Below are 27832 nucleotides of genomic sequence, written 5' to 3' on the forward strand. Positions count from 1 at the left end.
GCAGTTTCGGAGTGGATCCGAATCACGGGTCGGATCCACAAACTTAGATTCGCTTTTGCTTATGTTGCCAGATACGGCATTTGTCCTTGGCGGAGGCTTGTGTTCCCCGAGTGCCCTTCTAGATATGTTGCAATTTAGCTTTTTTTTTTTACAACATGGCTTTCTGCTCTCATGTTTACCAGTATCAAGTATCAAGTGTATTTATCCCATTCATTGCTTACTAATACTAGCTCTTACTAGTGCTGGCCAGTGTTACATATAGGCCAAGTCTTAGTAAACATAAATATTAATAAAACCAAAACTTTAACTCTAAAACTAGCACCTAAATTCATAAATGTGATATAACAAAGTTAAAGGGCAAATATTAAGCATGTTTGCCGTTTACATTGCTTCTAATTGGGATGAAGTAAACATCTGTTGAGTATTTTAACATAAAATTGTTTAATTGTGTTGAATTAAAAAAAACTAAATACAGCGGGTCCACCAGACCCACAACATCGGCTGAGTAACAAAAAAATGAACACCATACAAGGGTTAAAGGGCTATTTAGGTAGTCAACAAACAAACCTAAAGTACCTGACACATAAACTTGGGTAAAACATTTTAATTATAATAATGTTTTGGAGGTTTAAATTGCTGGGTCAAATTGACCCCAAGGATAAAATATGTTAGTACATTTGAAGGAAATAGGAGGGTTAAACAGTCGTGTTTTTTCCTAATTTTTTTTCACGGTTTTGGAGATGGAAGATGGCAGTGGAAGAAACCGTAAATGGGTGGAGAAAAGAAGAAGGTGCCACATTTTCGGCACAGTTTGCTATAAATGGATTTGCTCTCAGCACTGTGGCCCCAGCCACTGAGGTACAGAGACAAATTGAGGGCTTGGTATATCAACTCTACTCCTAGCTATGCTCCACCTATCGAAATTCGAAACGTAGTTGTAGTATCAAGACGAATATGAGTGGAAGAGGAAAAACCGGTGGCAAAGTGCGAGCCAAGGCCAAGACTCGTTCCTCTAGGGCTGGGCTTCAATTCCCTGTCGGCCGTGTTCACAGACTGCTGCGCAAAGGCAATTATGCTGAGCGTGTTGGAGCTGGTGCACCCGTCTACATGGCTGCTGTGCTCGAGTATCTGACCGCTGAGATCCTGGAGTTGGCTGGTAACGCCGCTCGTGACAATAAGAAGACCCGTATCATCCCCCGTCATCTGCAGCTGGCTGTGCGCAACGACGAGGAGTTGAATAAACTTCTTGGTAAAGTCACCATCGCTCAGGGGGGTGTGTTGCCAAACATCCAGACTGTGCTCCTGCCCAAGAAGACTGAGAAGTCTAAGTAAATTCGACTTAACAACTTCTACTAAGGCTCTTTTAAGAGCCGCCTAAAGATATGTGGTTGAAAGTGTATTCCAATATTCTGCGGCTGTTATAACGCTGACGTTTGCTTCTTATCTTATGATCTCTTTTGAAGTCTTCAAAAATACATATCTACATAGCATGCGTACTCACAAATACACAGGTGGGGAAGGGGAAGGCCTTGTAGGCTACATAGTCTTTTCTGATAACCGGTTCCAGTATTTGCGATTTTTTTAGTGTGTGAAGTTGCGCCATAAAGTTGAGTGACCTATCCAATGAGATTTTTAAGACCACGTTTTTGCTTTTTCAAAGTTCGATGGACGTTTGTGCGACCACGTTCCTTTTCTCTATGCGCACTCGTTTCAGATCATGACCGCATAGACTTCCACTAGTGTGTTCACAGCATTAGAACTAAACATATTTGTACCATGTCATTTACATGTAGTCATTTAGTAGACGCTTTTGTCCAAAGCGACGTACAAGGGAAAGAACAGTCAAGCTACGAGCAATAGAGACCTAGTGTAACAATAAATACTACTTTACATAAGAAATAGAAAAGAAAACGTGCAGGAATGTAACTGCAAAGTGCTCCCTGAAGAGTTGGGTCTTCAAAGGCTTCTTGAAAGTAGAAAGGGACGCCCCTGCTCTGGTAGTGCTAGGCAGTTTGTTCCACCAACGTGGAACTACAAATGTTAATAGTCTGCATGCCGTACTTGCACAGACGGCAGTGCCAAAGGACGCTCACTAAACGAGCGCAGCATCCTTGGTGTAACATTTGCCCTTACAAGAGCATTTAGGTAGGTGGGAGCAGAATCAGCAATCACTCTGTAGGCAAGCAGCATAAGTGACTTGAACTTAATGCGAGCCGCTACAGGCGGCCAGTGGAGCTCAATGAGTAGCGGCGTGATCACCACTTTGGTTGGTTGAACACCAGACGCGCAGCCGCGTTCTGGATCATCTGTAGTGGTTTCACCACGCATGTCGGCATGCCCGTTAGGAGGGCGTTGCAGTAGTCAAGGCGGAAACTCACCAAGGTTTGCACCAGCAGCTGGGTGATGACTGCGATGGATGTTAATGAATACATAGTCACACTCAAATTGTTGCAAATATAAGCAATCGAAAATTGCAGTTAATTATTATAATTGTCTTGTTTACCCCAAGCTGCACTTATACAACATTAAAAAGGATGATTAGCCATCCACGCCAAGAGAGTTACCATCATGCCCAAGGACATCCAGATGGCCCGTCGCATTCAGAATCAGGTTTTATTGGCCAAGTAAGTTTGCACAAACAAGGAATTTGACTTGGTAAAGTGGCTCTCCGTGTGCTTACACAGAATAAACACCACAACACAAACAGTACAATGGTCTCATAAGTATATACAAGGAGGAATGTCTATATACGGGAGCTGTGAATTGTAACACAACAATAGTGCAAAGAAGTGGAGAGTCCAAGAAGTGCAGGGATAAATATTAGACAGTATGAGTATGACTGTTATACAGTAAGGGTGAAATACATAAATATGATTGCGGGAGTAATTGTACAGTGGTTATTATAATGATCCAGGGTTATTGCAGTGCCACAGTGGGTTAGCTGTTCAGCAGTGAGACGGCGACGGGGAGGAAACTGTTTTTGTGTCTGAAGGTTTTGACGAACAGAGATCTCTAGCGCCTACCTGAGGGGAGGAGTTTGAATAGGGGAGCGTGCTTAAATTGATTACATTTTTTTTTTTAAACCGGCTGTTTTAAGACACTCACTCAACTCTTAACAAGCGTGTTATCCATTTTACAACTGAGTCCCAGTCGTAAGTCATACAAGTTGTAAGGGACCGTAACCATTTAGCGCCTCTATAGCCCTGCCGTCATGGCTGTTCAAGAGGCTAGCGATGCTTTCCTGGTTGAGGACGCTAATGTTTCTCTTGGTGTGGATGTCAGGACAGAAACAATTCTCACATAAGTAGTACGCCGGATTGATTACCATCAGATGCATAGTTGTGGCATTACTTGTGTGCATCGTCGAGACTCAGTGAGTTTCAATAATTACAAACTCACTCGTTGTAAAGCTAAGTGACCTTATCCAGTAGCCACTCCTTGTGACGTGTACGAAAATTAAACTTTGGATTTGCTTTTAAAAGGAAATGTGGGTGGCTCTTAAAAGAACCGTTGGGATTTCAGAGCGTTATATAAACAATTTACTTGGAGCTGGTGTATTTGGTTACGGCCTTGGTTCCCTCAGACACGGCGTGCTTGGCAAGCTCACCGGGCAAAAGAAGACGCACTGCAGTCTGAATCTCCCTGGAGGTGATGGTGGAACGCTTGTTGTAGTGAGCCAAACGGCAAGACTCTCCAGCGATGCGCTCGAAGATGTCGTTCACGAAGGAGTTCATGATGCCCATGGCCTTGGAGGAGATGCCGGTGTCGGGATGGACCTGCTTCAGGACCTTATACACGTAGATGGCATAGCTTTCCTTCCTGGTCTTTCTGCGTTTCTTGCCTCCTTTAGCGGTGGACTTGGTCGCGGCTTTCTTGGATCCCTTCTTCGGGGCGGGCTTTGCTGGCTCGGGCATGATGTTTTCTGTCTGAAGATTCAAACCGAAGATATTGAAATGCGGCGTGCCACCTCTATATATACAGCGCCCTATGCTAATACATCACCTACATCAGCCATGACCAGAATCCCAGACGATGGTTGGTTACTTTGAAGCGCAGGGGCGGGTCCTCCTGCTAGCCCGCTACGCCTACAGAAAGATAGTTTAGCCCGCACTCCCTCTTCTTTTGTTATCTTCCCGCACTTTTTGAGCTACTGTGAAATTACAAAAGAAAATAAAGAAAACCCCTGCATTCATTTAGCCGTATCCCTAAGTAATACATATTTCCAGTAATCAAATACCACAATCACAGATAAAGTCTGAGTTAAAAATAACCTATACGTGCATCTTTTCACCAACAGTAGAAGTGAGTTGCAACGTCTGATTCAATAACCTAAACTTATTTGTTCCGAGGTTAGAACGTCTCCGAGATACTAAGATGCGAATTTGTTAAGCATGATTGTTTACCCGAAGAAGGATATATGCTTTTGCACTTATAACCATGGTTTCGTTTGCCCGCGCCTTCATGTAACAGGAGATATGTGGTTCTTGCTATTCCAAACAGTTTAGTAAAATGCTGAAAAAATCCAGGCCCTAATCTTAACCATAATGTTTAGTTAACATAGTTTCAACAGATAGTTTGTTTATAATCTGAGCATCTGTAGATAGTCTACAGAGAGCTATCCAAATAAAGTTCGTTTTTTAATCTGAGCATCTGTATCTAATCTATAGGGGACATCCTAATAAAGTGTGATAATGGATATTGAGAGGCATCACTGTGGCTCATAGGTATACATGAGTAGGCAGAAAAAGAGGGAGGAAGGATTTGCCATTCGTTAAAAGCACAGGACGTACCCAGACCACACAAGTCTATGAGAAAATATGTGCATAAGTATCGAGTACAGCTGACTGTCTTATTCTCTTTCTCTCTCACTCTCTGACACACACACTAACACACTCATGCAAACACACACACACATGCATGCACGCACACACACACACTCACATGCACACCCACTCACGTACCTGCACGCACGCACACACACCCACTCACATACATGCACGCACGCACACACGCACGCATGCAGACTCACACCCACTCACATACACACACCCACGCACACTCACCCACTCACGAACACCCAATCACATACATGCATGCACGCACGCACACACACACACTCACATACATGCAAGCACGCACGCACACACACACACTCTTCCTCTTTTTCTCCACCCTTCAGGGCAATAGTGATGATGATTCATCATCACATCATACAGCCTAATCTGACAGTGTCTTTAGCCGTGTAGACAGTGTGTTTGACTTCTCGTGTTGTCTCATTGATCTACGCCAAGGAACAGTTGAATCTTCCTCCTCCTCCTCCTCCTCAGGATGAAGTTACTGATCATCCTCCTCCTCCTCCTCTACCTGAGCACAGGTAAGATTCTTCACTGTAGAGTGAGGTTAAGAGCTTCTGCTGCAGCTTTGATCGCTCATAGCACCTCAGCTCAGACAGAACCGGGCACTGGGTGTCACATTACAGGACATGACAGTGTTGTACTAGTGCATGCATAGGTTGTGATGCACACATATACACATAATTGATGGTCATTAGAAAGTGATCTGTGAATTATATCTTCCTTTCTGTTACTGATTAAGTTTCATGTGAAACAATGCAGACACAAACACTTCAGAATATTGGCTCCAAATGTCAAGCATTATGGGGAATCCACTTGAAGTCATGTACAGGATCTGTGATATATATCTGAGTTTGATGGATTTTCTGTAAATCTTCAGTGAGCACAGGATATATTTTGTTGGATTGACAGGTGTTGTGCTCACATTTGAAGTGAAAGGCTACAGTGGGGGAGCTGTTGTTATTAAGTGTGAATATGAACATGAGTATCGAGAGAACAAGAAATACTTCTGTGAGGGCACAGCAGCAGATTCAATATCATGCAAGGATCAGATAACGACTCATCTTAAAAATCAGTGGGTGAATGATGGGAGATTCTCTATGACAACACCACTGGAACATGCTTAATGGTGATATTCAGAGAACCTTAATCTTACAAAGGGTTCCTCATGTAACTTATAATATAATAAAAAAAAATAAAAAATAAGTTAAGTGTGCCAAGTGTGCCATTATGCCCCTGGTCTTCAAACATGGACTTGCAGATGTTGACAGGTGTTGACTTGTTTTCCTCATGTCCTGCATGGTCCAACACTTAATATTGGCAAATGTAGGAACTGGTGCACAGGTACGGTGTTTGTTTATTATATGATAATGGATTAAAAGAAAAAGATTTATTAATAATTTTCTTCATTTCTTTCCCACCACTTCTTTCTAGACTGCTGTGGACTTTGTTTCCTGGCGATGGAAGTATAAATCACTTCCTCAGTTATATGCTTCCAGGGTATTTCAGATCAAATATTTACTACACTAAATATCACTAAACGCCTTTCCTGTCATGGTAGCTGTGTACAGAGCAGCCTGATGCCCATATGTGGAGATACAGTCTGTGCTGTACCTGTACAGCGACTCACTCAAGTCCATTCATATGGTTTCTTTGCTTGTTTGTGTGTGTTTGCGTTTGTTTTTAGGCAGCATCAGATTATGAAAATGGTCCAGGAGAAGGTTTTGATGATGCGATCAACACACAGACAGGCCCAGTCTACCAACCCCTGAACCCCAACACCATGCAACAAGACTCACTATAAGGAAGAAAGGTCAAAGCATACTGTTCCGTATTTATGGTTGGGCAGTTGTTATATTGATTAGGTTGTTGGGTATGAGCACTTGCATTTGACAGCGAGAGGACTGGCCACTGTGTTGATTTCCCCAGCCTATAGCACGGGGAGTTTAACAGGAATTTAAATCACAGCATATGGGATGTAAGTGTGATTCTGGGCACTGTATTGTATGTCCCAACAGTGTTATTATTGGAATTGGATTAAGAAAAACTAAGCCAAATGTTAAATGGGGTATTTTTGTAGATCTTAAAATAAAATTGGTTAATACGTGGCAGTTGGATATTTGATGCAAATGGTGAACCTTAAAAATATATGCTTTAAAAAGAAACAGATGATGTGGCTCTGAAAAGAGCCGTTGGATTTCATTGGTGTTCATTTATCAATTTAGGCACGCTCGCCACGAATGCGACGGGCCAGCTGGATGTCCTTGGGCATGATGGTGACTCTCTTGGCGTGGATGGCGCACAGGTTGGTGTCCTCGAACAGACCGACAAGGTAAGCCTCACTAGCCTCCTGAAGAGCCATGACGGCAGAGCTCTGGAAGCGCAGATCGGTCTTGAAGTCCTGAGCGATCTCTCTGACCAGACGCTGGAAGGGCAGCTTGCGGATCAGCAGCTCAGTGGATTTCTGATAACGACGGATCTCTCTCAAAGCCACGGTACCAGGCCTGTAACGGTGAGGTTTCTTCACTCCGCCCGTGGCTGGTGCACTTTTACGCGCAGCCTTAGTGGCGAGCTGTTTCCTCGGAGCCTTGCCTCCGGTAGATTTGCGAGCGGTTTGCTTAGTTCTTGCCATGGTTCACTTTTCCCCGTTGTGAAAAGTTATCACGTACGAAGGTTTATTTAAGACTAGCCCTAGCCCTGCCCCTTTGATTACGTCAGGTGGTTGGTTTCCGCTGATTGGACCTCATCGCGCTACTTCAGAATGACGCCTGAAATTCTAAGTACAAAGCCCATCCCCTAATCTACGAGCGCATTTGCCATTATTCTTTTAACAATAACAAAAGAAAATATTAAAATGTATTAGATATGAGAGGTGAAAATAACAAAATAAGATCAAAGTTTATCAATACCAATATATGTTCAGCCTGAGGTTAAAGTACAGTAATCTCTGCTTTGCTAAACAGCCAAGATTCTTTACAACTGTAGCGTAGCTCGGATTCCGCTACGCGGGCTGGTGTTGTTGTTATGCCGCGGTGTATTGTGGGAGTACTACACCGCAGCTGTTAGCTTAGCCACAGTGCTATCTGTTGTGTATGTCCCATTGTTGTGTGTGTGGTTGATGTAGAATCGTTCCTGTTATGTATTAATGTGTTTTGTACATATAACTGAAGTGTCAACAGTGTGCATGTGTTATAGATGTTGTGATTATAATCCTGTGTATTTAGTGTTAATCTTTGTACGAGTATGACTTGAGTGTTCGAGAACAAGTAAAAAGTTCTAAAACCATTCATCGTCTCGAGCCCATTCTTATCTTCGCCACACAACTATAACATGCCTTATTATATTTGAATGCTGTGAAAATATACGAAGGGCCACTATAGGCACGACTTTTGGGATGTGGCAGCATGTTGATCGACATCAGTTAAAATGGCGACTTCTATATCTAACCATGTATTATTAGAGCTAACAAAGTAGTGTTTGTTGGCCTCCACGTAAAAACTAGATCGTGAATTAGGGACTGTGTTCGTACTCGTGAATATGTGATGGCACGCTAATTTAGACTGGAATTAGATTCAGTCAGTAACTAACATTTTGGTAAGCAGACTTGTGATATGCTTTGTCAACTTAAAGCACAGCACGACGTTGCGTTTAAGTCACACCAGACACTTGGAATACATGTTTTTTGTCCAGAAATGTTTGGGTGGCTCTTAAAAGAACCTTTTCATAAGAGATTTGTCGGAGTAAATTTACTTTGACTTCTCGGTCTTCTTGGGAAGAAGCACGGCCTGAATGTTTGGCAACACACCACCCTGTGCGATGGTAACTCCGCCAAGAAGCTTGTTCAACTCTTCGTCGTTGCGCACAGCCAGCTGCAGATGGCGGGGAATGATACGACTCTTCTTGTTATCGCGGGCAGCGTTGCCGGCCAACTCAAGGATCTCAGCAGTCAGATACTCGAGCACAGCAGCCATGTAGACCGGAGCACCAGCTCCAACACGATGGGCATAGTTGCCTTTGCGGAGCAGCCTGTGAACACGACCCACGGGGAACTGGAGTCCAGCCCTGGATGAGCGAGTCTTGGCCTTCGCCCTGGCCTTTCCTCCGGTTTTGCCTCTGCCGCTCATGATGAAGTAAGGTCCTATGGGTCGTTCAGAATACTGATTTGTAGAAAGGGCGAGAGGGCTGTGTATTTATACCACACCAGTTCAGCGGTCCTCATGGCCTCAGTGGTTGAGGCAAGAATGCTGAGAGCCAATCAACGTGTAGGTCTGTGTGGGATGCCAAAGTCATTTGAATTTGGCGCCTGCTGGATTTCCTTCTCTATTTTAGCGCGTGATCTCCAAAATCACTGAATATTTTAACGCATGAAATAGTTTAAACGACTCATTTCAGTTTACGTTGCAGCTTGGTTTTCAGATATGTCAGTTTTATGGTCACAATAAACAATGAAACAGGAAGTCCCAGAATCGCCATGTATAGCGAACACTATTACAAACTGAAGTGGTTGGGTGCTTCAAGCCGGTCTGTTAGATACTTTTGATCGTTTATGATTAAAGAAAATTAAGAGCAGAATGCTGATAGCCTATTTCTATTATTTTGGGATAACATTAGCTGTATGTAGTTTACATAATATAATTGAAAAGCTTATTTTAGTGTGGTTTATTAACACCTCACTGTTTATTTATCAGTAACTCTGGCTAAGCTTCCCTTTACTTTCCGCCCGCAAGCAGGTTAAATGACTACTGTCATACCGTGTGTGTTCATTGAGAGCATAAAATATAACTAAATTGATTGGTGATGATATAAAACCTTGATAGACTAACATCTTCAACTGAAATGATTGCAAATGTAGCATGTTTCAAGCATAAATGACCCAATAGGCCTACCACTGCTATTGTCGGAACATATGCATTCAAATGATTATTTTGGGGTGGCTCTTAAAAGAGCCGTTTCGTTTAACTTGACAACATTGACAGGGCATGGCGCGCAACATTTATCTCTTCTTAGGAGCGGCCCTTTTAGGTTTAGCAGCTTTAGGCGTTGCCGCCTTGGGTTTAGCTGCCTTGACTTTCTTGGGGCTCTTCGCTACCTTTTTAGGTGTGACGGGCTTTTTGGCCTTCTTGGGACTCTTTGTTGCCTTTTTAGGGGTGGTGGGTTTCTTCGCCTTCTTCGGAGACTTCTTTGCGGCCACCGGCTTCTTAGCCACTGCTTTCTTGGCTGCTGCGGGCTTCTTTGCTGCAGCAGGTTTCTTCGCTGCTGGCTTCTTGGCTTTAGGTGCTACCTTCTTAACGGGCTTCTTCTTCTCCTCTGACTGTTTCTTGTTCAGCTTGAAGGAGCCGGAGGCGCCAGTTCCTTTAGTCTGAACCAGCGTTTCCTTAGTAACAAGACTCTTGATGGCCACCTTCACACGAGCGTTGTTCTTTTCCACGTCGTATCCACCAGCCGCCAATGCCTTCTTAAGCGCAGCCAAAGAAACTCCTTTCTTCTCTTTGGATGCGGTAATAGCTTTGACGATGAGTTCTCCAACACTAGGTCCGGTTTTCTTGGGTCGTGGTGCCTTCTTCTTCGGGGCCTTTGCAGGGACCGCAGCGGGGGCTGGAGCAGCTTCTGCCATTCTATCGTCTGTCTTATACACGTGCTTCAACAGAAGTGTGAAAAGTAGTGGAGAGTTGGCGTGAACGGTCTTAATTAAAGTCAACATGAGAACCGTTTAGACTCACCCTAAAGTGCTCTCCTTATCCTGCCTCTTCGAAGGGATCGCTTGTGCTTTCTCCAAGCTGTTTCGGTACAAAATATAAGCGGAGAAACAACATTTACGAATATAAAGATAACTGTTGAAAACAGCACAGTCTATACTTTAAGAAAAACACATATGGGCTTATGATTTGCCTTAATTCCTGTTGCAACGAACTGGGAACTGCGTAAGTCAAGAGGGAGATATGGCAGTCCGTCTAAGTTTCGTGAGGAAAACATGCCCATAATGAGAGTAAAATCGTGCTATGTATCTACAACAATGTGCCATAGACCTATATATGAGCCCCAGTAACGCGTTTAAGCAGTGAAAGGGTAGTTTAAGCGAATATTTACTTTATAAAAGGGAGCTATTTGGACACAGCGAAACACAGTTGACATACGGTTCAGTCGATTCGACTATGCGACACAGACACATCATACTACATATTACAGGAACAAGTTCTGTGAAACGGAAGACATTTGGCAATATATATATCACAAAAAACTTTAAATGACTAGGTATGGACTTCAAGAAAAAAGCTGTCAAGAGTGGTCCCTTTTTCAATGTTTGGAAAGCCCGTCTGCTGCCTGTGACGTGTGTATTATGCGGAACTGGGAATGGGTTTTAAAATACAAATCTAGGTGTAGGATTTACGTGAAAAGACAACAATTGTAGACTTTTTTTTTGCCTTACAAATTTTGACTAACAAACACACAAACGAATACAAAACGACATAAACAAAACACCAAATTTGAGAGCAAGGAGCTGCTGCGCCCGCGCGAGCCGCCATCTTGGATACACAAATGGATAGATGTTATTTAAAAATCAGATATTTGTGTTGGAATGCCTTCACACAAAGCCTTTGATTAAAATGTGACAGAAGGACTTGACAACTACATAGTATCTCCTCCGGAGAAACCAGCTCAGGCCTAGAAATACCTCTGGAGCATAAGCTCAGCTACTTTCCACAAATACACACAAACTCAGTGTGTAATTTTGGACCACTAATTCTAGTCTACGAGTTTGTGTGTGTGTGTGTGTGTGTGTGTATGTGAGTGCGTCTGTCTGTGTGTGGGATTATTGTTTGATAGAATTATGGGTCTATAAGCCAGGCAAATTAACCCATTTTGGAGCCAAAAATAGAATTAATTGTAAAAGATTTTTTTCAGCATAGATCATTTCTATGAGGTGTCCAGAACAACATACTAAAAGTCCTAAGAAATCCTAGTTGAGGAAATATGTTTAATTCTCATCAATTCTCATTCTCAACTTTGTCGCGGAGAAGGGGGCGGGGTCATTTGCATGTGAAAAATATGAAAAATACGGAAAAACTTGGTCACTGGGGAGGGGGCGCGGTCGGCATGCTATACACTGCCCCGCCCCCTCCCCCCGTGACGAAGAGTCCTCCTTTTCACAAACTCAAATCTGCGCGAAGGGGAGGGGGCCTTTTACATGTCCAGGCCCAGGGGCCCATGGTTTCATAATCCGTCCATAATTGCAACAGATGATTACAGTTTTTCTCGATTTAAAAAAAAAAGGGTCCGGTTTTTCAAAATACTACACACAATTTGCACAATCACACACCCAATTAACAGAACAGCTAAGATCCTTTGCAAAATGAAGCACTCTTGTAAAAGCTATACACTAATTTATAAAAAACATATTTTGTTACACACACGTTTCATACGACTTAATTCTGTTTGAACCAGTGACACACTGCTGTTACTAACCTGAAACACCTTTAGCATTTCTACATCTCAGATTAGAGTACTGTAATTGAAATACACAGAGAAAGTGCAAATATACAATACATTCACCAAACACAAAACCAATGCTCCAGACTGATGAAAATACAATGTATTTCTCTACATATACCCAAATCAGTCAACATGTCAACATGGAGAATCACAACAAAACATGTCCCAATTTTGTTATGCTACTACAGTAGTGTGCAGACCACTGTAAAATCACCAAATATCAGACAAACATAACATTCTGTACAGGTTAAAATTACAGTATAAAAAAAGATCTGAAAAAAAAATGAAAATCATTTGAACCTGATGTCTTTTCAGGAGGCTTGCAAGTGTTGACTGAGAGACCTGATGGACATTATTGAAAATGGCATGGTCACCGATAATGTTGGTTTGTATTTCTCTTAGCCTGATAGCATTATTGGCCTAAACCATGTTTATGATCTCTCTCTCTTGTTCTTGTCCTGTCCTGTCCTGTCTATCAGGAAGTTTGTGATCCACTGACAGGTGGAGGCAGGCACAGTGAGCTGGGTGAGTTTGGTGAGGAGGACGTCTGGAATGATGGTGTTAAATGCCGAGCTGAAGTCCACGGACAGCATCCTTGCATAGGTTCCTGGGGAGTCGAGGTGTTGCAGGATGTAGTGCAGCCCCATGTTGACTGCATCATCCACTGACCTGTTTGCCCAGTAGGCAAAGTGCAGAGGGTCCAGCAGGGGGCCTGTGATGCCCTTCAGATGGGTCAATACCAGTCTCTCAAAGGATTTCATGACTACAGACATCAGGGCGACGGGCCTGTAGTCATTCAGTCCAGTGATGGAGGGTTTCTTGGGAACCTGGATGATGGTGGAGCGTTTGAAGCAGGAGGGGACTTCACACAGCTCCAGAATTCTGTTGAAGATCCATGTGAAGATGGGGCCTAGCTGATCAGCGCAGGCTTTCAGACAGGAGGGTGACACACCGTCTGGGCCTGATGCCTTCCTTGTCTTCTGTCTCTGAAAGAGCTGGCACACATCCTCTTCACAGACCGTCAATGCCGGTGGGGAGTTAGGGGGAGGGGGGAGGTGATAACAGGGGGTGCAGATGATTGTGTGAAGTCTGAGTTGGAGCGGGTGAGGGGTGTGAATGTGGGGTGATCCAACCTGCAGTAAAACACATTCAGATCGTCAGCCAGTTGAGGGTTCTCCATGGAGTGGGGGGAGGATTTCCTGTAGTTGGTAATGTCCTGCAGGCCTCTCCACACTGACACAGGGTCGTTAGCTGAAAACCTGTTTTTCAGCTTTTCAGAGTAGCTTCACACACACACAGGCATGCACGTACACACATACACAGGCATGCACGTACACACACACACAGGCATGCATGTACACACACACACAGGCATGCACGTACACACACACACACAGGCATGCATGTACATGTAACCCCTCTGAATTTGTCTGCGTTGTGTAGTTTTTTTCATAGAGAAAGCCGGGAGACGTGGGTGAAGTTCTCCAGTTTATTCACCTGGCACAAACAATATCACGGGACTCCTTAGCACAGCAGCATGGGACACCTTACAGTGTGCTAATCGTGACTCTATATCCCCGAACTCTGATACATCGTTAATTCAAGTTTAATTACAAAGTAATATATCTAATTGAAATATACACAATAAAACACAAAACATGTACCTGGCACAAACAATATCACAGGACTCCTTAGCACAGCAGCATGGGACACCTTACAGTGTGCTAATCTAAGAGGGAGATTAAACATTAGCTATTCACACGTGTGATTTTGAACATCGATTAAAATATACATTCAGAGGTGCATAATTCCTAAACCAAACACACTATTTACATGAGGATATAATGTGGAACACCTCTCTATAATCAGTATGGATTTAATACATTCAGTCATTGTATTCTAAAATAATAATGTAGGAGCTCTCTTTATGCACAACTCACTGTGACTCTATATCCCCGAACTCTGAGGAGAGCCACTCTGTACAACATGCATAACCCCTAGAGGCCACTATTTCCCCAACAACATGACTTATGCACATGCTCAGTGTGATTAAATAGCACAAAAAGGATGCAAGTGGAAGAAACCAAATCTTCACTGTTACATACACACACACCCACATGTTTTTTTACTGGGTAAATATTCTCCATTCTTTCTCCATATCGCTGTGGCGTTGCTCTCCCGTCTGCAGGTGGTCTTCTTCTTCTTTGAGCACGTTTTCCTCCTGCTTCAGGTCTTCCTCTTCCTCTACATCCACCTCGACCTCAGCCTCTGGCATGGCCTCCGCCTCTTCTTCTTCCTCCTTCTCTTCCTCTGTGGATTCCCCCTCTCACCCTCACTCTTCTTCTTCTGACTCCTTCCATTTAGGTTGAAGACAGATGAACTCATCTGATATAAATGATGGATGTCACAAAACTTTTTCAAGCTCAACCAAGATAAAACAGAGGTATTAGTCATTGGTGAAAAAGCCGAAAGGGAGAAACTATCTGCACATTTAGAAACACTAGCACCTAACACCAAGCACCAACCCATATCAAAAATATAATTCAATTTTCGATTTTTTGTTTGCAGCCAGCAGGAATTGTATGGCCTAATCTGCTCAAAGTAGGAGTTAGACCGTTTTTAGAAAACTCAAAGCACATTATTTGGAATCACAATCAGAAGTGTGTGTCAAAGTATCAATTTTTATCCTACTTTGTACTTTCGATGGAGGGGTGTGGGTGTGTTCTAATCTGCCCAGAATTTGAGTAAGTCTTTTTTTTAGGTGTAAAACATAGTTTTAGGAAACTAAGGGGGAGGCCTGCTCACAAGAGGGTGTGTATTGCTGGCGTTATTTACCCTACATGTGCGCGTACTGTCCATTCGGAAAAGGAGGAACAAGCAAAGGCGAGTGTTTAGTAGTCTTCGCCAACGTCCTCTCATTGAGAATGAGAACGCTCACCCGAATGAAATTTTGCACACTTTTGACTGCAACCAAGCAAAAGACAACCTGAAATAATGTCTGGCAGAGGCAAAGGGGGTAAGGGACTCGGTAAGGGAGGCGCTAAGCGTCATCGAAAGGTTCTTCGTGATAACATCCAGGGTATCACAAAGCCCGCCATCCGTCGTCTAGCTCGCCGTGGTGGTGTGAAGCGGATCTCTGGCCTCATCTATGAGGAGACTCGTGGTGTGCTGAAGGTTTTCCTGGAGAACGTGATCCGCGATGCTGTCACCTACACCGAGCACGCCAAGAGGAAGACCGTGACCGCCATGGATGTGGTATACGCTCTGAAGCGTCAGGGCCGCACTCTGTACGGCTTCGGCGGTTAAAGATTTGATCAGATATTCAAACTGGACCCAAAGGCTCTTTTAAGAGCCACCCAATTGCTTTACAAAGCCTGTGTCTCAACATTTATATTTTCATGACATCAACCCGAACTTTAAAAGTGTGACCCATAAATGTAGTCAGTCAATTGTATCAGTTCCCACGCGCACACTAAACCCCTAAATTCATGATTAGATTATTTGATTAATTTACATTTAGTCATTTTGTCCAAAGCGACGTACAAGGGAGAGAACAGTCAAGCTACGAGCAATAGAGACCTAGTGTAACAATAAATACTCCTTAAAAAAAGCAGGAATGTAGCTTCTGTAAGTGCAAGGTAAGTACGAATTAGGAAGGGAGGTGCTCTCTGAAGAGTTGGGTCTTGTTTACACAATCTTTCAGCAGGGTGTGATTCAACAGCATTCCAGGTTTTATAAAACCAAAAATGCCATTTAAAGTTAGATTAGACCTACATGTTATTTAGATCAGGTCCAATTTTCAGGTTCAATTTGTTCTGTGCATAAGCTATGAAAGCAAGAAACCACCCACAGTAGTCCTCACCTCGCCAGGATGCGCACTTTGCAATGTCATTAGGTTGCTTAGGAATTGCTGACAGAAGCATTTTTGTGAATGTATCATATGCGAAAACTTGGTTAATATTATATTGAGCTTATGATTCAAATATTCACCCCATTCATATTGGGGTAAACATTCCAGAATCTCTCCAACAACAACGGAAAATAAAGTAATCGATTACACAATTTTTGTTTAGCGCAAAGCAAAATGGTAATATTGGCATATATCTATTTCTTTCTTCCTTTCGCCGAAAAGTGCGGGAATGAGATGAGTAAACTGCTGATCTGTGGACGGGGCTGGACTTGTCTCACTGCCCGTCCTCTTCGCTACAAAGTAACCAACCGTGTCTGTGTGTTTGGTGTTGGGGGAAGTGATGGCGCATTCGGATCGTGGGAGTCTGTAGTGACGCAGTTTTTCATTTGCATACAACTTTGTATAAATAGGTGGCAACCTCACCGCAGTAATTATACTCGTTTTGAGATAGACTGAGATACAACATGCCTGAGCCAGCGAAGCCAGCGCCTAAGAAGGGATCTAAGAAGGCAGTGACAAAGGCTGCAGGGAAAGGAGGCAAGAAGCGCAGAAAGACCAGGAAAGAAAGCTATGCCATCTACGTGTACAAGGTGCTGAAGCAGGTCCACCCTGATACCGGTATCTCCTCTAAGGCGATGGGCATCATGAATTCTTTCGTGAATGACATCTTCGAGCGTATCGCTGGGGAGTCTTCCCGCCTGGCTCACTATAACAAGCGTTCCACCATCACCTCTAGGGAGATCCAGACCGCAGTGCGTCTGCTTCTGCCCGGTGAGCTGGCGAAGCACGCCGTGTCCGAGGGAACCAAGGCTGTCACCAAGTACACCAGCTCCAAGTAGTAATTGACCCAAATTCAAATACAAAGGCTCTTTTAAGAGCCACCCACTTCATCCTTTAAAAAGCTATTTCCATATTTCTGCGAACTAAATGGGTTCGTCTTGAAATCATAAGTTCCTGAAACGTGTTGCAAAGTGTGTGCAGCTGCGTCCTTTGTTCTACCATCACTTCTCAACACTTTGGGTGTAATAAACGGCCTCTAGAAAAAAATCCAATCTGACTCGTCGTCGGTTACCATTTTTGACCATATACATAAATTGTACCAATGACGCGGGGGTTACTTGATTTCAATATTTAGAAAGGAAGAATCACTCTAAATACAGGTTTAGCATTATATTCAAAATGTCTTACTTGAAAAGGCTTTCGAAACGAGATTATATATCAACGCATTCCATCTTTTTATAAAGAGCCACCCACGTTTTCTTGAAGTTATTCAAAGGCTCTTTTTAAAGCTCAGCTTTATTTAAATGAGTTGAGTTGTGAACGTCCTCCCCATTGAAACGTTTCAGAAAACCCGCTACAAAAACTGCGTAATTCCCCGACACTCTTGGACGAGAGCTTGGTAATATCTTACCAATAGCCAAACTGGGGTCGTGGAGATGTCATGGGAAAGCCTTCTTTCCAGGATGGTCTCCGACCACTGAACTACATCGTGCATAGCCTAAATTTGGTGGTAACGATTGAGTCATGCTTCAAATGATTGTTAGTGTCTCTAATAAATGTTGTAATAGGAGTTGTGGTGGAATGTACAAGGATTTAAAGCGTGCTTACGAAACGACAGATATGCTTGTATGTACTCAGGTGGTGATACTTGAAATGGTTGAGATTAATTTAAGCACATTCCCCATGGATGTAGTGTTTTATATACAAAACCTGACAAGTGTGATTACTCGTTTTCCCTTTTAAAACTAGTAGGAAATGTTGCTCAATATTCATTAAAAAAAACGTAGTGAAAGGTCATCGAATCTATGTAGAATCAAGTGCGGAAGTAAATGAGCATCGTGTATTTCACCCTATACTAAACAGAAAGCGGAATAGAGCCTTCATCGACAGTTTGGTGGCTCTTAAAAGAGCCTTTTGATTTCTGGCGGGATGAATTAACATAAGCACGCTCCCCACGGATGCGACGGGCCAGCTGGATGTCCTTGGGCATGATGGTAACCCTCTTGGCGTGGATGGCGCACAGGTTGGTGTCCTCGAACAGACCAACCAGGTAAGCCTCGCTGGCCTCCTGAAGAGCCATGACGGCAGAGCTCTGGAAGCGCAGATCGGTCTTGAAGTCCTGAGCGATCTCTCTAACCAGACGCTGGAAGGGCAGCTTGCGGATCAGCAGCTCGGTGGACTTCTGGTAACGACGGATCTCTCTCAGAGCCACTGTGCCAGGCCTGTAACGATGGGGCTTCTTCACGTCACCGGTGGCTGGGGCGCTTTTACGCGCAGCCTTGGTGGCGAGCTGTTTCCTTGGGGCTTTTCCTCCGGTGGACTTACGAGCGGTCTGTTTGGTTCTTGCCATTGTGAAATATCTTCAAATGTATGAACTCCCTCTGTAACGCGTGTAAGTAGTGACGGGGTTGTTTATGCGAATCTGTACTTTACCAACGGGAGCTATTTGGACACAGCGAAACACAGTTGACAGACGGTTCCGTCGATCTGACTACGCGGCACAGATACACCATACGCGTAAATATCAGAGAAGCAAGTTCTGTGAAATGGCAGGCATTTGGCAATGGAAAACACTTTAAATAACTAGGTGGACAGTTATGGACTTCAAGACAAAACCAGTCAAGACTAGTCATGTTTGGAGCCCGTCTGCTGCCTGTGCCGTTACATGTGTAGGCCTATTATGTGGAATGGGTTTTAAAATACAAATCTAGGATTTACTTGAAAAGACACAATTTGTAGACTTGTCTTGCTTTGCAAAATTGGACTAATAAACACACAAACGAATACAAAACCACATAAACAAAACTTGAGAGCAAGTATCTTGTATCCACAAAAAGATAGCTGTTAGCTGTTAAAGATCATATATATTTGTTGGAATGCCTTCGCACAAAGCCTGTGATTGAAATATGAGAGAACGACTTGACAACCACACTGTAAACCCGAACGTCCAAAGTAATTAAATAGATTAAGTGGATACTCAAAGTTTTAGAAAAAGTTCTACTAACTTAATTATGTCAAGTTGGTGTAACATGTTCTTCCTTTTGAATATTTCTTTATTAAATTGAACTATTTTGTGTAAGTAAGCATAATTTAAAAACATAACTTTTAATAAAATAATTAAGTAATGACATGCTATGATAAAGTCCTGTTATGTCTACTGTTTCAAGTAGGGGTGATTTAAAAATAAACCTAATTTATATAGCACATGCTAAAATACAATAAAATCTCAAAGTGCTTCACCAAATAAGTAAAAATCGACCATAACAAATAAATTGCAATCATAGCCTATTAAAAACAGTAACAACTTGATTGGGGCAAATGGTCTGAAATGCATTAGACAATAGTGGAAGACAAAATGTGTTTATTTTATTCATTTTTAAAATTTGTATTGTCATCAGTAATGTAGCCTATATATATTTGTTTGTACTTACAGTTTTTTACGATTGGATAAACACTAAAATCAAAAGTATTACACAATTATCAAAACCTTCACTCAAGGAGCAAAACAACGGCTCAGATTTGCACCACTATAAGCACATGTCAACATCACACTTTTTGCGAAACAATACACACAAGTGATTTGCAAAACATTAAACACACTTGTGTACATTAGACACAGAAGTATATCAAGATGTCACTTCCAAAGCACTGACTGTCAAATTACCACACATATGAGCCTGTCAAATAAACACAGCCATCAAGTGCGCAAACACATGATTGCTTAATTGTAGACACACCAAACAGGTTTAAGCACTATAGAAATGCAGCAGGTGAGTTCATCTGTCTTCAACCAAAATGGAAGGAGTCAGAAAAAGAAGAGTGAAGTTGAGAGGGGGAATCCACAGAGGAGGAGAAGGAGGAAGAGGAAGAGGCAGAGGCCATGCTCTTGATTCGCCATGTTGACATGTTGACTGATTTGGGTATATGGACAGAATTAAATAATATTTTCATCAGTCTGCAGCATTGGTCTTGTGTAGTGTTTGGTGAATGTATTGTATATTTGCACTTTCTCTGTGTACTTCACTTACACTACTCTAATCACTGAGAAGGATAATTGCTAAAAGTGTTTTAGGTTTGCAACAGCAGTGTGCAACTGGTACAAACATAATTCAGTCATATGCAACGTGTGTGTTTCATATGGTAACAAAATATGGTTTTGTTAAATTAGTGTATAGTTTTTACAAGAGTGTTTCATTTTGCAAAGGATCTGAGGTGTTTTGCTCATTTGGTGTGTGGTTGTGCTAATTGTGTGAGGTGTTTTGAAAAACAAAACAAAACGATCAAAATCGTGTTTAAGCAATCGAGAAAAACTGTGACTGTTGAGCAGGAATTATTTTGTATTCCGAGTTAATCTCTGATTCGCCTTCCGAAGCAGAGGGCGGCGCTAAAGCGCATACTACACTGATTAGCTCTGGAAAAAAAAAACAGAAAAGTTTGAACGCTTGAAAGTTTGGGGCGAAGCAACAGAAGGCGGCCTGCAGAACGTTACTACCTACACGGCAGCAGTCAGCGTCATTGGACTACCTGTACGTTTTGAATGTTAATATTTATTCACTTTTACTTATTTTATACATTTGTTCATGTGTTTGTCTCAGAGAGCGTATACCTTCTCCAAGCCCCCGCCCTTCACTGATTTATCACGGGAGTCTTGTAGGGCATTGGCAATTTGGTGACGTTAAGTCAGATCTAGGTTAGCTGCTAAAGGGCTTAGCGGACCACTAACGTTACACACTCCAGTCACTAGACTATTACGTCTGCGAGCAACCATATTCTTCGTGAGTGGTCGTAAATGGATCCTGGCGACCTAAGCTTGCAATAAATGGTGTTTGGCATGATAATATATGTTTAAGAATTGGTGTTTAAAACGTTCAAAGAATGTGTTGCTAGTGCTACCCCTATTCCGCTAGCGGCACAGCGTGTTTTGAGGGACTTTCCCTTCATGATACAGGCTACATTTACTCTCAGTTTACCGATAATAGATGTATTTTGTATTGGGTAACATAATTTAACGTACTCAACGGAACTTGCACCTAATAGTGGGGAAGTGTAAATGTTAAGTTATAACTATCTGCTTGGTGCAACCGCTTATTTTAGTAGTGCGTAAAGTCGAACGCAGGGGCCATTTACGTCCACCTTAGCCTTTTTAAAGGAGCAGCGTTCAACTTCCGGTTACTATTTTTCAAAATAAAAGTCCCTTATTAGCCCCGTGTTTTCTTAAACTGTCAGAGATATTAATTTGATAGTAACATCAAAATGGGTTAAAAACGATTCACTGATGTTACAAAAGTATGGTTTTCTTGTTTTAATATAATGAACAATGACTAAACAGGCAATATTGTATTAAGAAAAAGTAAAACACACCCCAATATGCTGATAAAAGGATTATGCCTTCATTAAAGTTGGTTGAACTTGTTCAGAACACTGTAAAGAAAGGGTAAAATATGTTTAGCAGTCATTATTCTGGTCATTGACTGTGAAAACACACTTGACACACAGATCACACAGGTGAAAAAGGATTATCTCCAATGCCAGGGTATTGCCATGTGACTCAATGAAAGGGGGGTGGAATATGTTCAGGACACTCCAAACATTAAATAAAATGTGTGAAGTAGTTGAGATTTACGTCCCTGAATGCTCCACAATACTTTAAACATATGCCTACACACAGGCGAAAATGCATTAACTTCAATGGCAGGGCCATGTGATACGTATGACACTTTGCTGATTAAACTAAAGATTGTGTCTCAATGAAAGGGGGGTGGAATATGTTCAGGACACTCCAAAATTTAAATAAAATGTGTGAAGTAGTTGAGATTTACGTCCCTGAATGCTCCACAATACTTTAAACATAGGTGATCAGACAGGCGAAAATGCATTATCTTCAATGGTAGGGCCATGTGACATGTATCACTCTTTGCTGAAAAAACTAAAGATTGTGTCTCAATGAAAGGGGGGTGGAATATGTTCAGGACACTCTAAACATGTGATCTGTGTGTCAAGTGTTTTTTCACAGTGAATGGCCAGAATAATTACTGCTAAACATTTTTTACCCTTTCTTTACAGTGTTCTGAACATGTTCAACCAACTTTAATGAAGACATAATCCTTTTATCAGCAGCTTGTTGTGTGTTTTACTGTTTCTTACTACAATATTTGCAATGATGCCTGTTTAGTCAGTGTTCCCTATATTTAAACAAGAAAATCATACTTTTGTAACATCAGTGAATCATTTTTAACCCATTTTGATGTTACTATGAAAGTAATATTAATTGTCCATTTTCAGCTACAGCTTAGTCATTATCAAAGTATCCTGTACGCTTAAAATTAACTCACTATATCTTACCTTGTTTTAAAGCAAGTTAATATAATGCACAGTAGGGCTGGGCGGTATGACGGTATATACCGTGCAACGGTAGAAATGTGTCTACCGGGAGAGATTTGGCCATACCGTTTCAACCGCGGTATACTCTTATTTTGAAATCCAATCGATTTATTTTTAGATAATGACCTCCGAACTATACAGCATCCCTCGTATTATACAGTAATTCGCCAAACGATAGACATTCCTCCAAAAATACCTCTTTAAAGATTTTGTTGGCGTTTTGTGATTTCTGCTGAGAAAAAAAATAGGTCTTCAGGCACTCTAAAGTTTCAGGTGTTGCGTAGCAACCCATTACTTCCCGTTACGTTAAATGACCGGACTACTTGCGGAATGATATGAAAGATGGTCAGCGGTCATTACATTTTCGCAGCAGTGAAAATAAAGAAATTACCGACCTGCGAACGTTGGGGTGGCCCATTCAAATCAACGGAACTTTTTTGAACATTCTGAAGAGCCGTATAATACGATACCCAGTAAAACTTTTAAGCACATAACCTGCAAGGACTGTCATGCCTACTTGTTGAGTAATCCTCGACTGTTGGGAAAGATTCAATATACTGAAAAATATGGACTGAAAAGTGTCTAGTGTAGGCATTTTTTTTTGGCAGATTCTGTTTAGTATTTCAAAGTGAATGAGCTGTGAGAGCACAAGAACAGTGAGCGTCTAGCAGCGATTATCATAGACATGCATGTATGCTTGTCAACGGCGATTACGGCTAAACCAACAAGATTCTAAGTAACATGGAGACAAAACTTTTTTTGGTACTCCACGTAGATCATAAACCCTTGAATATAATAACGACTCAGTGAAATCGTTTGAGAAATATAAACGCTATATTGCTTTTTATCCAGAAAAACCACAGCTCCATCATTTACTTGCGTCTGTTTACAGACCAGTCATCACCTCGTCATCACGTTAGCACGTCGCAGCAACGGGCTGAGGCGGTCAATGGAGCGTCTATGTATATGTCTATGTGTAATGGCCAACTTCTTAATTTTCTTATGTGGCCATATAAAGAAAATATCTCATCATTATTGCGTTAACATATAGACACACATTGAAAAGAAAGTTTTAACACTTGAGTTATCTTCTGAAAGTACATTAAAGAAGCACTGAAACATAAGCACTGGACTAAATGCCACAGAAAGATTTTTCCTTTTTCTTTACATACACTTTGCTTTAATTTTACTATTTAAAGATTCAATGGATACTGGCCACTATTGCTTAGGCCAATAGCCTATTGAGGCAGTATTGTTTCTGCACCTTAGTGTTCTTAAGGGTCAATAAATAAATGTCTGTGGACACATTTCGCCACCACTGAAGTGTCCTCTTTTTCAAAAACCCAAATCTGGTCACCCTACGTATAATAAACCGTGATATATACCGTAACCGTGATATCAAATTACAAATATCGTGATAGAAGATTTTGGTCATATCGCCCACCCCTAATGCACAGTTAACAAAATACCATTATAAAGTCTGATCTAGCGAGTAGACAGATTAGGACTTTATAATGACAAATAGGCTACTATAACTTTCAAACACGCTTTTAACTATTTTCCCGATCATTAGGACAAATGGAACAATAAAACTCGTTCCATAAAAAAGGTTTTTATATTACCCAGTCGATTAACAGGGTTGTTTGTTGTAAAAACCTTTCATTTGATACAACAAACTCATTTTACTTCCTCGTTTCGTTTTACTTCCTGGGGTTATTGTGGGTTATCGTTGCTAGCAGAACGGAACTGTTTAAAGGTTATATTAAAAGAGCATAATGGGGCCTCTTTAAGCTCCAACTGAGTTCCTACACTGCATATCCACGTTCTCTGTAGCTTCTAGGGACGCTTGTTTAAATTCTGAGCAGTGAGCCGCACTGAGACACGGAGATTGCAGCTGAACACGAGTCAACTCCCCGCTGTCTTGTGCTACGTCGGTTTAAAATAAATGGCATTATTGTTGATTAACCATGCAGTAAAGTTCAAGTGCTCCTGCTTTTCTTTACAGTAGGCTAATGTTCATTTTGTTTGATGGGTTTAGTAGCTTGACACTTTGGGCATCAAATCATAAACAGGGACAATTTTGAAATGAAAGTATTTATAATTTGACACTCTTTGCATTTTATGTTTATGCCTTTGTATCTCTCTGTTCCAGTTTCAAGAAGTTAAGACACGAGTTAAGGAAGATAACTGGAGATGTGATAAAGATACCAGGTAATCCAATTAATGTGAATTCTTCTTCTATCACCCCCCCCCCCCCCTCTAAATACCAATAACTTAATTTCAGACACCAACACATGATGGCATATCATCTTTCTGCACCATCATTTTTCAAACCAAAAACAAGGCATCCAGGGTTGACTCTGTTCTGGTTTCAGCTCTACCTACCAGAGGTAGCTCAAGTACACATTAGAGGACAGACAACTAGTGACTAGGGTTGGGTACCGAGAACCGGTACCAATATGGAACCGGTTCCAATACAACCGGTACCTACCCGACATATGCAACATAGATTTCGGTGCTTCATTTCGGTGCCTGAGCCAATTGAAAACGGTTGCTAGGCAGATTCCGTGGGGCACATGTAAAACTGCCCCAGCTCCCAATGTAAACTTTGTCCTGTGACGCTCACGCTCATTGGTGTTTTCATAGCAACAGTCTTATGACGGTGAAGAGCATGCAGCATTTCACAGAGCAAGCACAAACAGAACTAGCCATCAACCTTTTAACAGAGAAAATACCGAAAGGTAAACGGTCAAAAGTGTGGCTGTATTTCGCACAAAAATATTCAAACATCGCGACGTGCAGCAAATGCAACAAAACAATTGCGTGAAAAGAGGGGAGAGAAGGCAAGTCAACGGCAGATCAGCAACCGAAGACTGAAAAGTATGATGACAGCTACACTTAGCCTACGGTAGTCTCTTAAAGGGGCAGTACACATTTTCTCGTACTCAGTGTGTTCAAGTAACAAGATTAACTATAAACAAGATAGAAAAGATAGGTATAAACAAATCATAAAATGGTGAAATTGCATGAAATAAATGCAAACAAAATAATACATTTTTGACTCCAAAGGCAAATATGCTCATATTTTTGCAAAAGAAGTTTGAAGCTGTTTTTTGTATTTATTTAAGTATACTATAAACTGTTGTTTACAGTTAATATAATATTCATAGTTTGAAGTAAAAAAGTTTGAAGCTGTAGTTTGAAGCCAAGTGTTTTGTATGTATTTATATTTATAATATACTTTAAACAGTTAATATATTGTTAAATTTGAAGAAAAAAAATTGCCTTGGCAATAAAAAAAGCCTTTCTTTAATGTCGTCAATCGTAATTTTTAAAAAAAAAATTATAAAAGTATCGGTTCCGGCACCGGTATCGTTTTAAATGTATCGGTTATGTACCGGTATCGGATAAAAACCAAACGATACCCATCCCTACTAGTGACACAATCTACAAGACATCAAATGTGACCATTGATGGCACAGGCTATGTCTGTGGAATGTTTCTGTCTAGGAGTCAGCGGTGGACTGTCTAAATTCAGCAAAATAGAACAGATCTTCCTTGTGAATCACAACTTATCTTTTCTGTGTTGTGATTATGACTCCTGGTATGTAGAACATCTACGGCCCTATGAGCTGTCAACTGCAGACACAAGCCTGTCGATCCACCTGCAGTCTGGTCTGAATGATACAGCCCGGCTCTCAGCATACAAGATAGACGGCTCACTGCTGCTGACCCCCAAGCGGTTCATTCAAGTGAGACAGAACTGAGTTCAGGTAATAATGAATGGTTCTTATATTTATCAGTTATTGTGTCTTTATTCACTCTCTGTGGAATTAAGCAATTTATAAGCTGTATATACCATAAGCGATACTCTTTAACAACCTGATTTTGTCTTTTATTAGCACAATGGCAGCTGCATCCCCACAACCAATGATTCTTCGTGTTGTTGAGCCAGACCAGGCTAGAAAATGAAAACTCAGCTCACGACCAGCCTCTGTTGATGCACTGATCAACATTATGAAAGTACATCTGGAAATCAACAGTGACTTTGATTTGCTTTACGAAGATCCAGACTTTGAAGGGAAACTTACTTCCCTTGCAGACATTGAGGAATTGCCATAAAAAGCTGTTGTGCACATCTCACTTTCACAAGAATCCAGCTCTATTGCATCTACTGTTCCACTTTCAGATGTGTCATCTCCAGAGCGTCTCAGCCAGGGTAGGAAATTTACATATTTTTTAGGGGGCAATTTTTGCCCCCACTGACTGAAATCCGGGGGCATTTACAGACCTGCCAACCTTGAAGAAAGTTTTTGAGTACCAGGGGAGTTTCAGTTTGGCAGGGGCTTTGCATACGGTCAATTCCCCACTCACTGCCATATCATCCAGTTATTCAACATAATAAATCAGCGGCGAAATAAACAATACAATCATATTTTCTTGACAAGAATTCCATAAATGAAAAGAGATCTATACATTGTGCATCATTTAGCACTTCTAAAGAATATATATATATATATATATATATTTTAAAGCTCCAATAAAGTATCCATCTATCTACTTCCAGTGGCACTTGCTCTTCACTGCTTTGCCTCATAGCTTGGCGACTTGGCCTTTTTGAGCAGAGCATCACTGAAGCCTTCCATGTGACAGACAGTCCACCTTTCTTGTCACCAAAGCGCTTATCATGTCAGTGCTCAGGGTTGCTCTGTATTGGGTCTTGTTTTTGGTAACGAGACTGAAAATCGTCATGATTATTTTATACCTGCCAGGCTGGTCGGTTGACTGGCTGCAATAGTAGGAATTATTTGCTACGTTAGCAGTCTGTAGTCAAACACCTTTGCAATGGTCACTTTGCCCCAACAGAGCGATTCAAAGTTAGAACAGTCTCCGTGGCGTTTGAGTTAACGTTACTGCAGCTAAATTAGCCTACTCCATCAGTTTTTCACACCGTAGCCGTCTCGTAACCAGGCGAATCACATCGGATGCTAGCTACTACGGCTAACTTTTTATACAAATGTTCCTGAAGGATATACCCCTTGAAATGCATCATCTCGTTAAGTTACCGAACACATGTTTTAACGTTTTATATGCTAACATTACGGTCACATTTACTGTATGTGCTTGATTATTACTCCCCCACTTCCCATTGTACCTCAGCAATGCATTACGCCTCGGTGGATAATAAAGTAGCACT

The 27832-nt window shown here is 41.7% G+C and overlaps 6 protein-coding genes and 1 long non-coding RNA gene across 7 annotated transcripts; 4 read left to right on the forward strand and 3 right to left on the reverse strand.

Annotated features, from left to right (window-relative positions):
• Positions 1 to 535: 535 nt before the first annotated feature.
• On the forward strand, positions 536 to 1777 carry LOC105888651 (histone H2A.J). Its single transcript, XM_012814392.3, has one exon. The coding sequence runs from the start codon at positions 955 to 957 to the stop codon at positions 1330 to 1332; it is 378 nt and encodes a 125-aa protein (XP_012669846.1). The 5' UTR covers positions 536 to 954; the 3' UTR covers positions 1333 to 1777.
• Positions 1778 to 2801: 1024 nt separating this feature from the next.
• Positions 2802 to 3946, reverse strand: LOC105888654 (histone H2B 1/2-like). The gene has a single exon (XM_031562210.2). The coding sequence runs from the start codon at positions 3912 to 3914 to the stop codon at positions 3540 to 3542; it is 375 nt and encodes a 124-aa protein (XP_031418070.1). The 5' UTR covers positions 3915 to 3946; the 3' UTR covers positions 2802 to 3539.
• Positions 3947 to 8544: 4598 nt separating this feature from the next.
• On the reverse strand, positions 8545 to 9049 carry LOC105888652 (histone H2A-like). The gene has a single exon (XM_012814393.3). It carries the CDS (start codon positions 8975 to 8977, stop codon positions 8600 to 8602), a length of 378 nt encoding a protein of 125 aa, XP_012669847.1. The 5' UTR covers positions 8978 to 9049; the 3' UTR covers positions 8545 to 8599.
• Positions 9050 to 9800: 751 nt separating this feature from the next.
• On the reverse strand, positions 9801 to 10485 carry LOC105888657 (histone H1-like). The gene has a single exon (XM_012814397.3). The coding sequence runs from the start codon at positions 10465 to 10467 to the stop codon at positions 9847 to 9849; it is 621 nt and encodes a 206-aa protein (XP_012669851.2). The 5' UTR covers positions 10468 to 10485; the 3' UTR covers positions 9801 to 9846.
• Positions 10486 to 15331: 4846 nt separating this feature from the next.
• LOC105888664 (histone H4) lies at positions 15332 to 15673 on the forward strand. The gene has a single exon (XM_012814405.2). The coding sequence runs from the start codon at positions 15339 to 15341 to the stop codon at positions 15648 to 15650; it is 312 nt and encodes a 103-aa protein (XP_012669859.1). The 5' UTR covers positions 15332 to 15338; the 3' UTR covers positions 15651 to 15673.
• Positions 15674 to 16663: 990 nt separating this feature from the next.
• LOC116219278 (histone H2B 1/2-like) lies at positions 16664 to 17113 on the forward strand. The gene has a single exon (XM_031562477.2). The coding sequence runs from the start codon at positions 16719 to 16721 to the stop codon at positions 17091 to 17093; it is 375 nt and encodes a 124-aa protein (XP_031418337.1). The 5' UTR covers positions 16664 to 16718; the 3' UTR covers positions 17094 to 17113.
• Positions 17114 to 20691: 3578 nt separating this feature from the next.
• LOC116219289 lies at positions 20692 to 26841 on the forward strand. The gene is made up of 4 exons (XR_004163132.1): positions 20692 to 20780; positions 24788 to 24846; positions 26248 to 26408; positions 26538 to 26841. It is a non-coding gene; the product is annotated as an uncharacterized LOC116219289 (long non-coding RNA).
• The last annotated feature ends 991 nt before the right edge of the window (positions 26842 to 27832 follow it).

This window comes from Clupea harengus, chromosome 24 (assembly GCF_900700415.2).
Source record: "Clupea harengus chromosome 24, Ch_v2.0.2, whole genome shotgun sequence".
NCBI lineage: Eukaryota > Metazoa > Chordata > Actinopteri > Clupeiformes > Clupeidae > Clupea > Clupea harengus.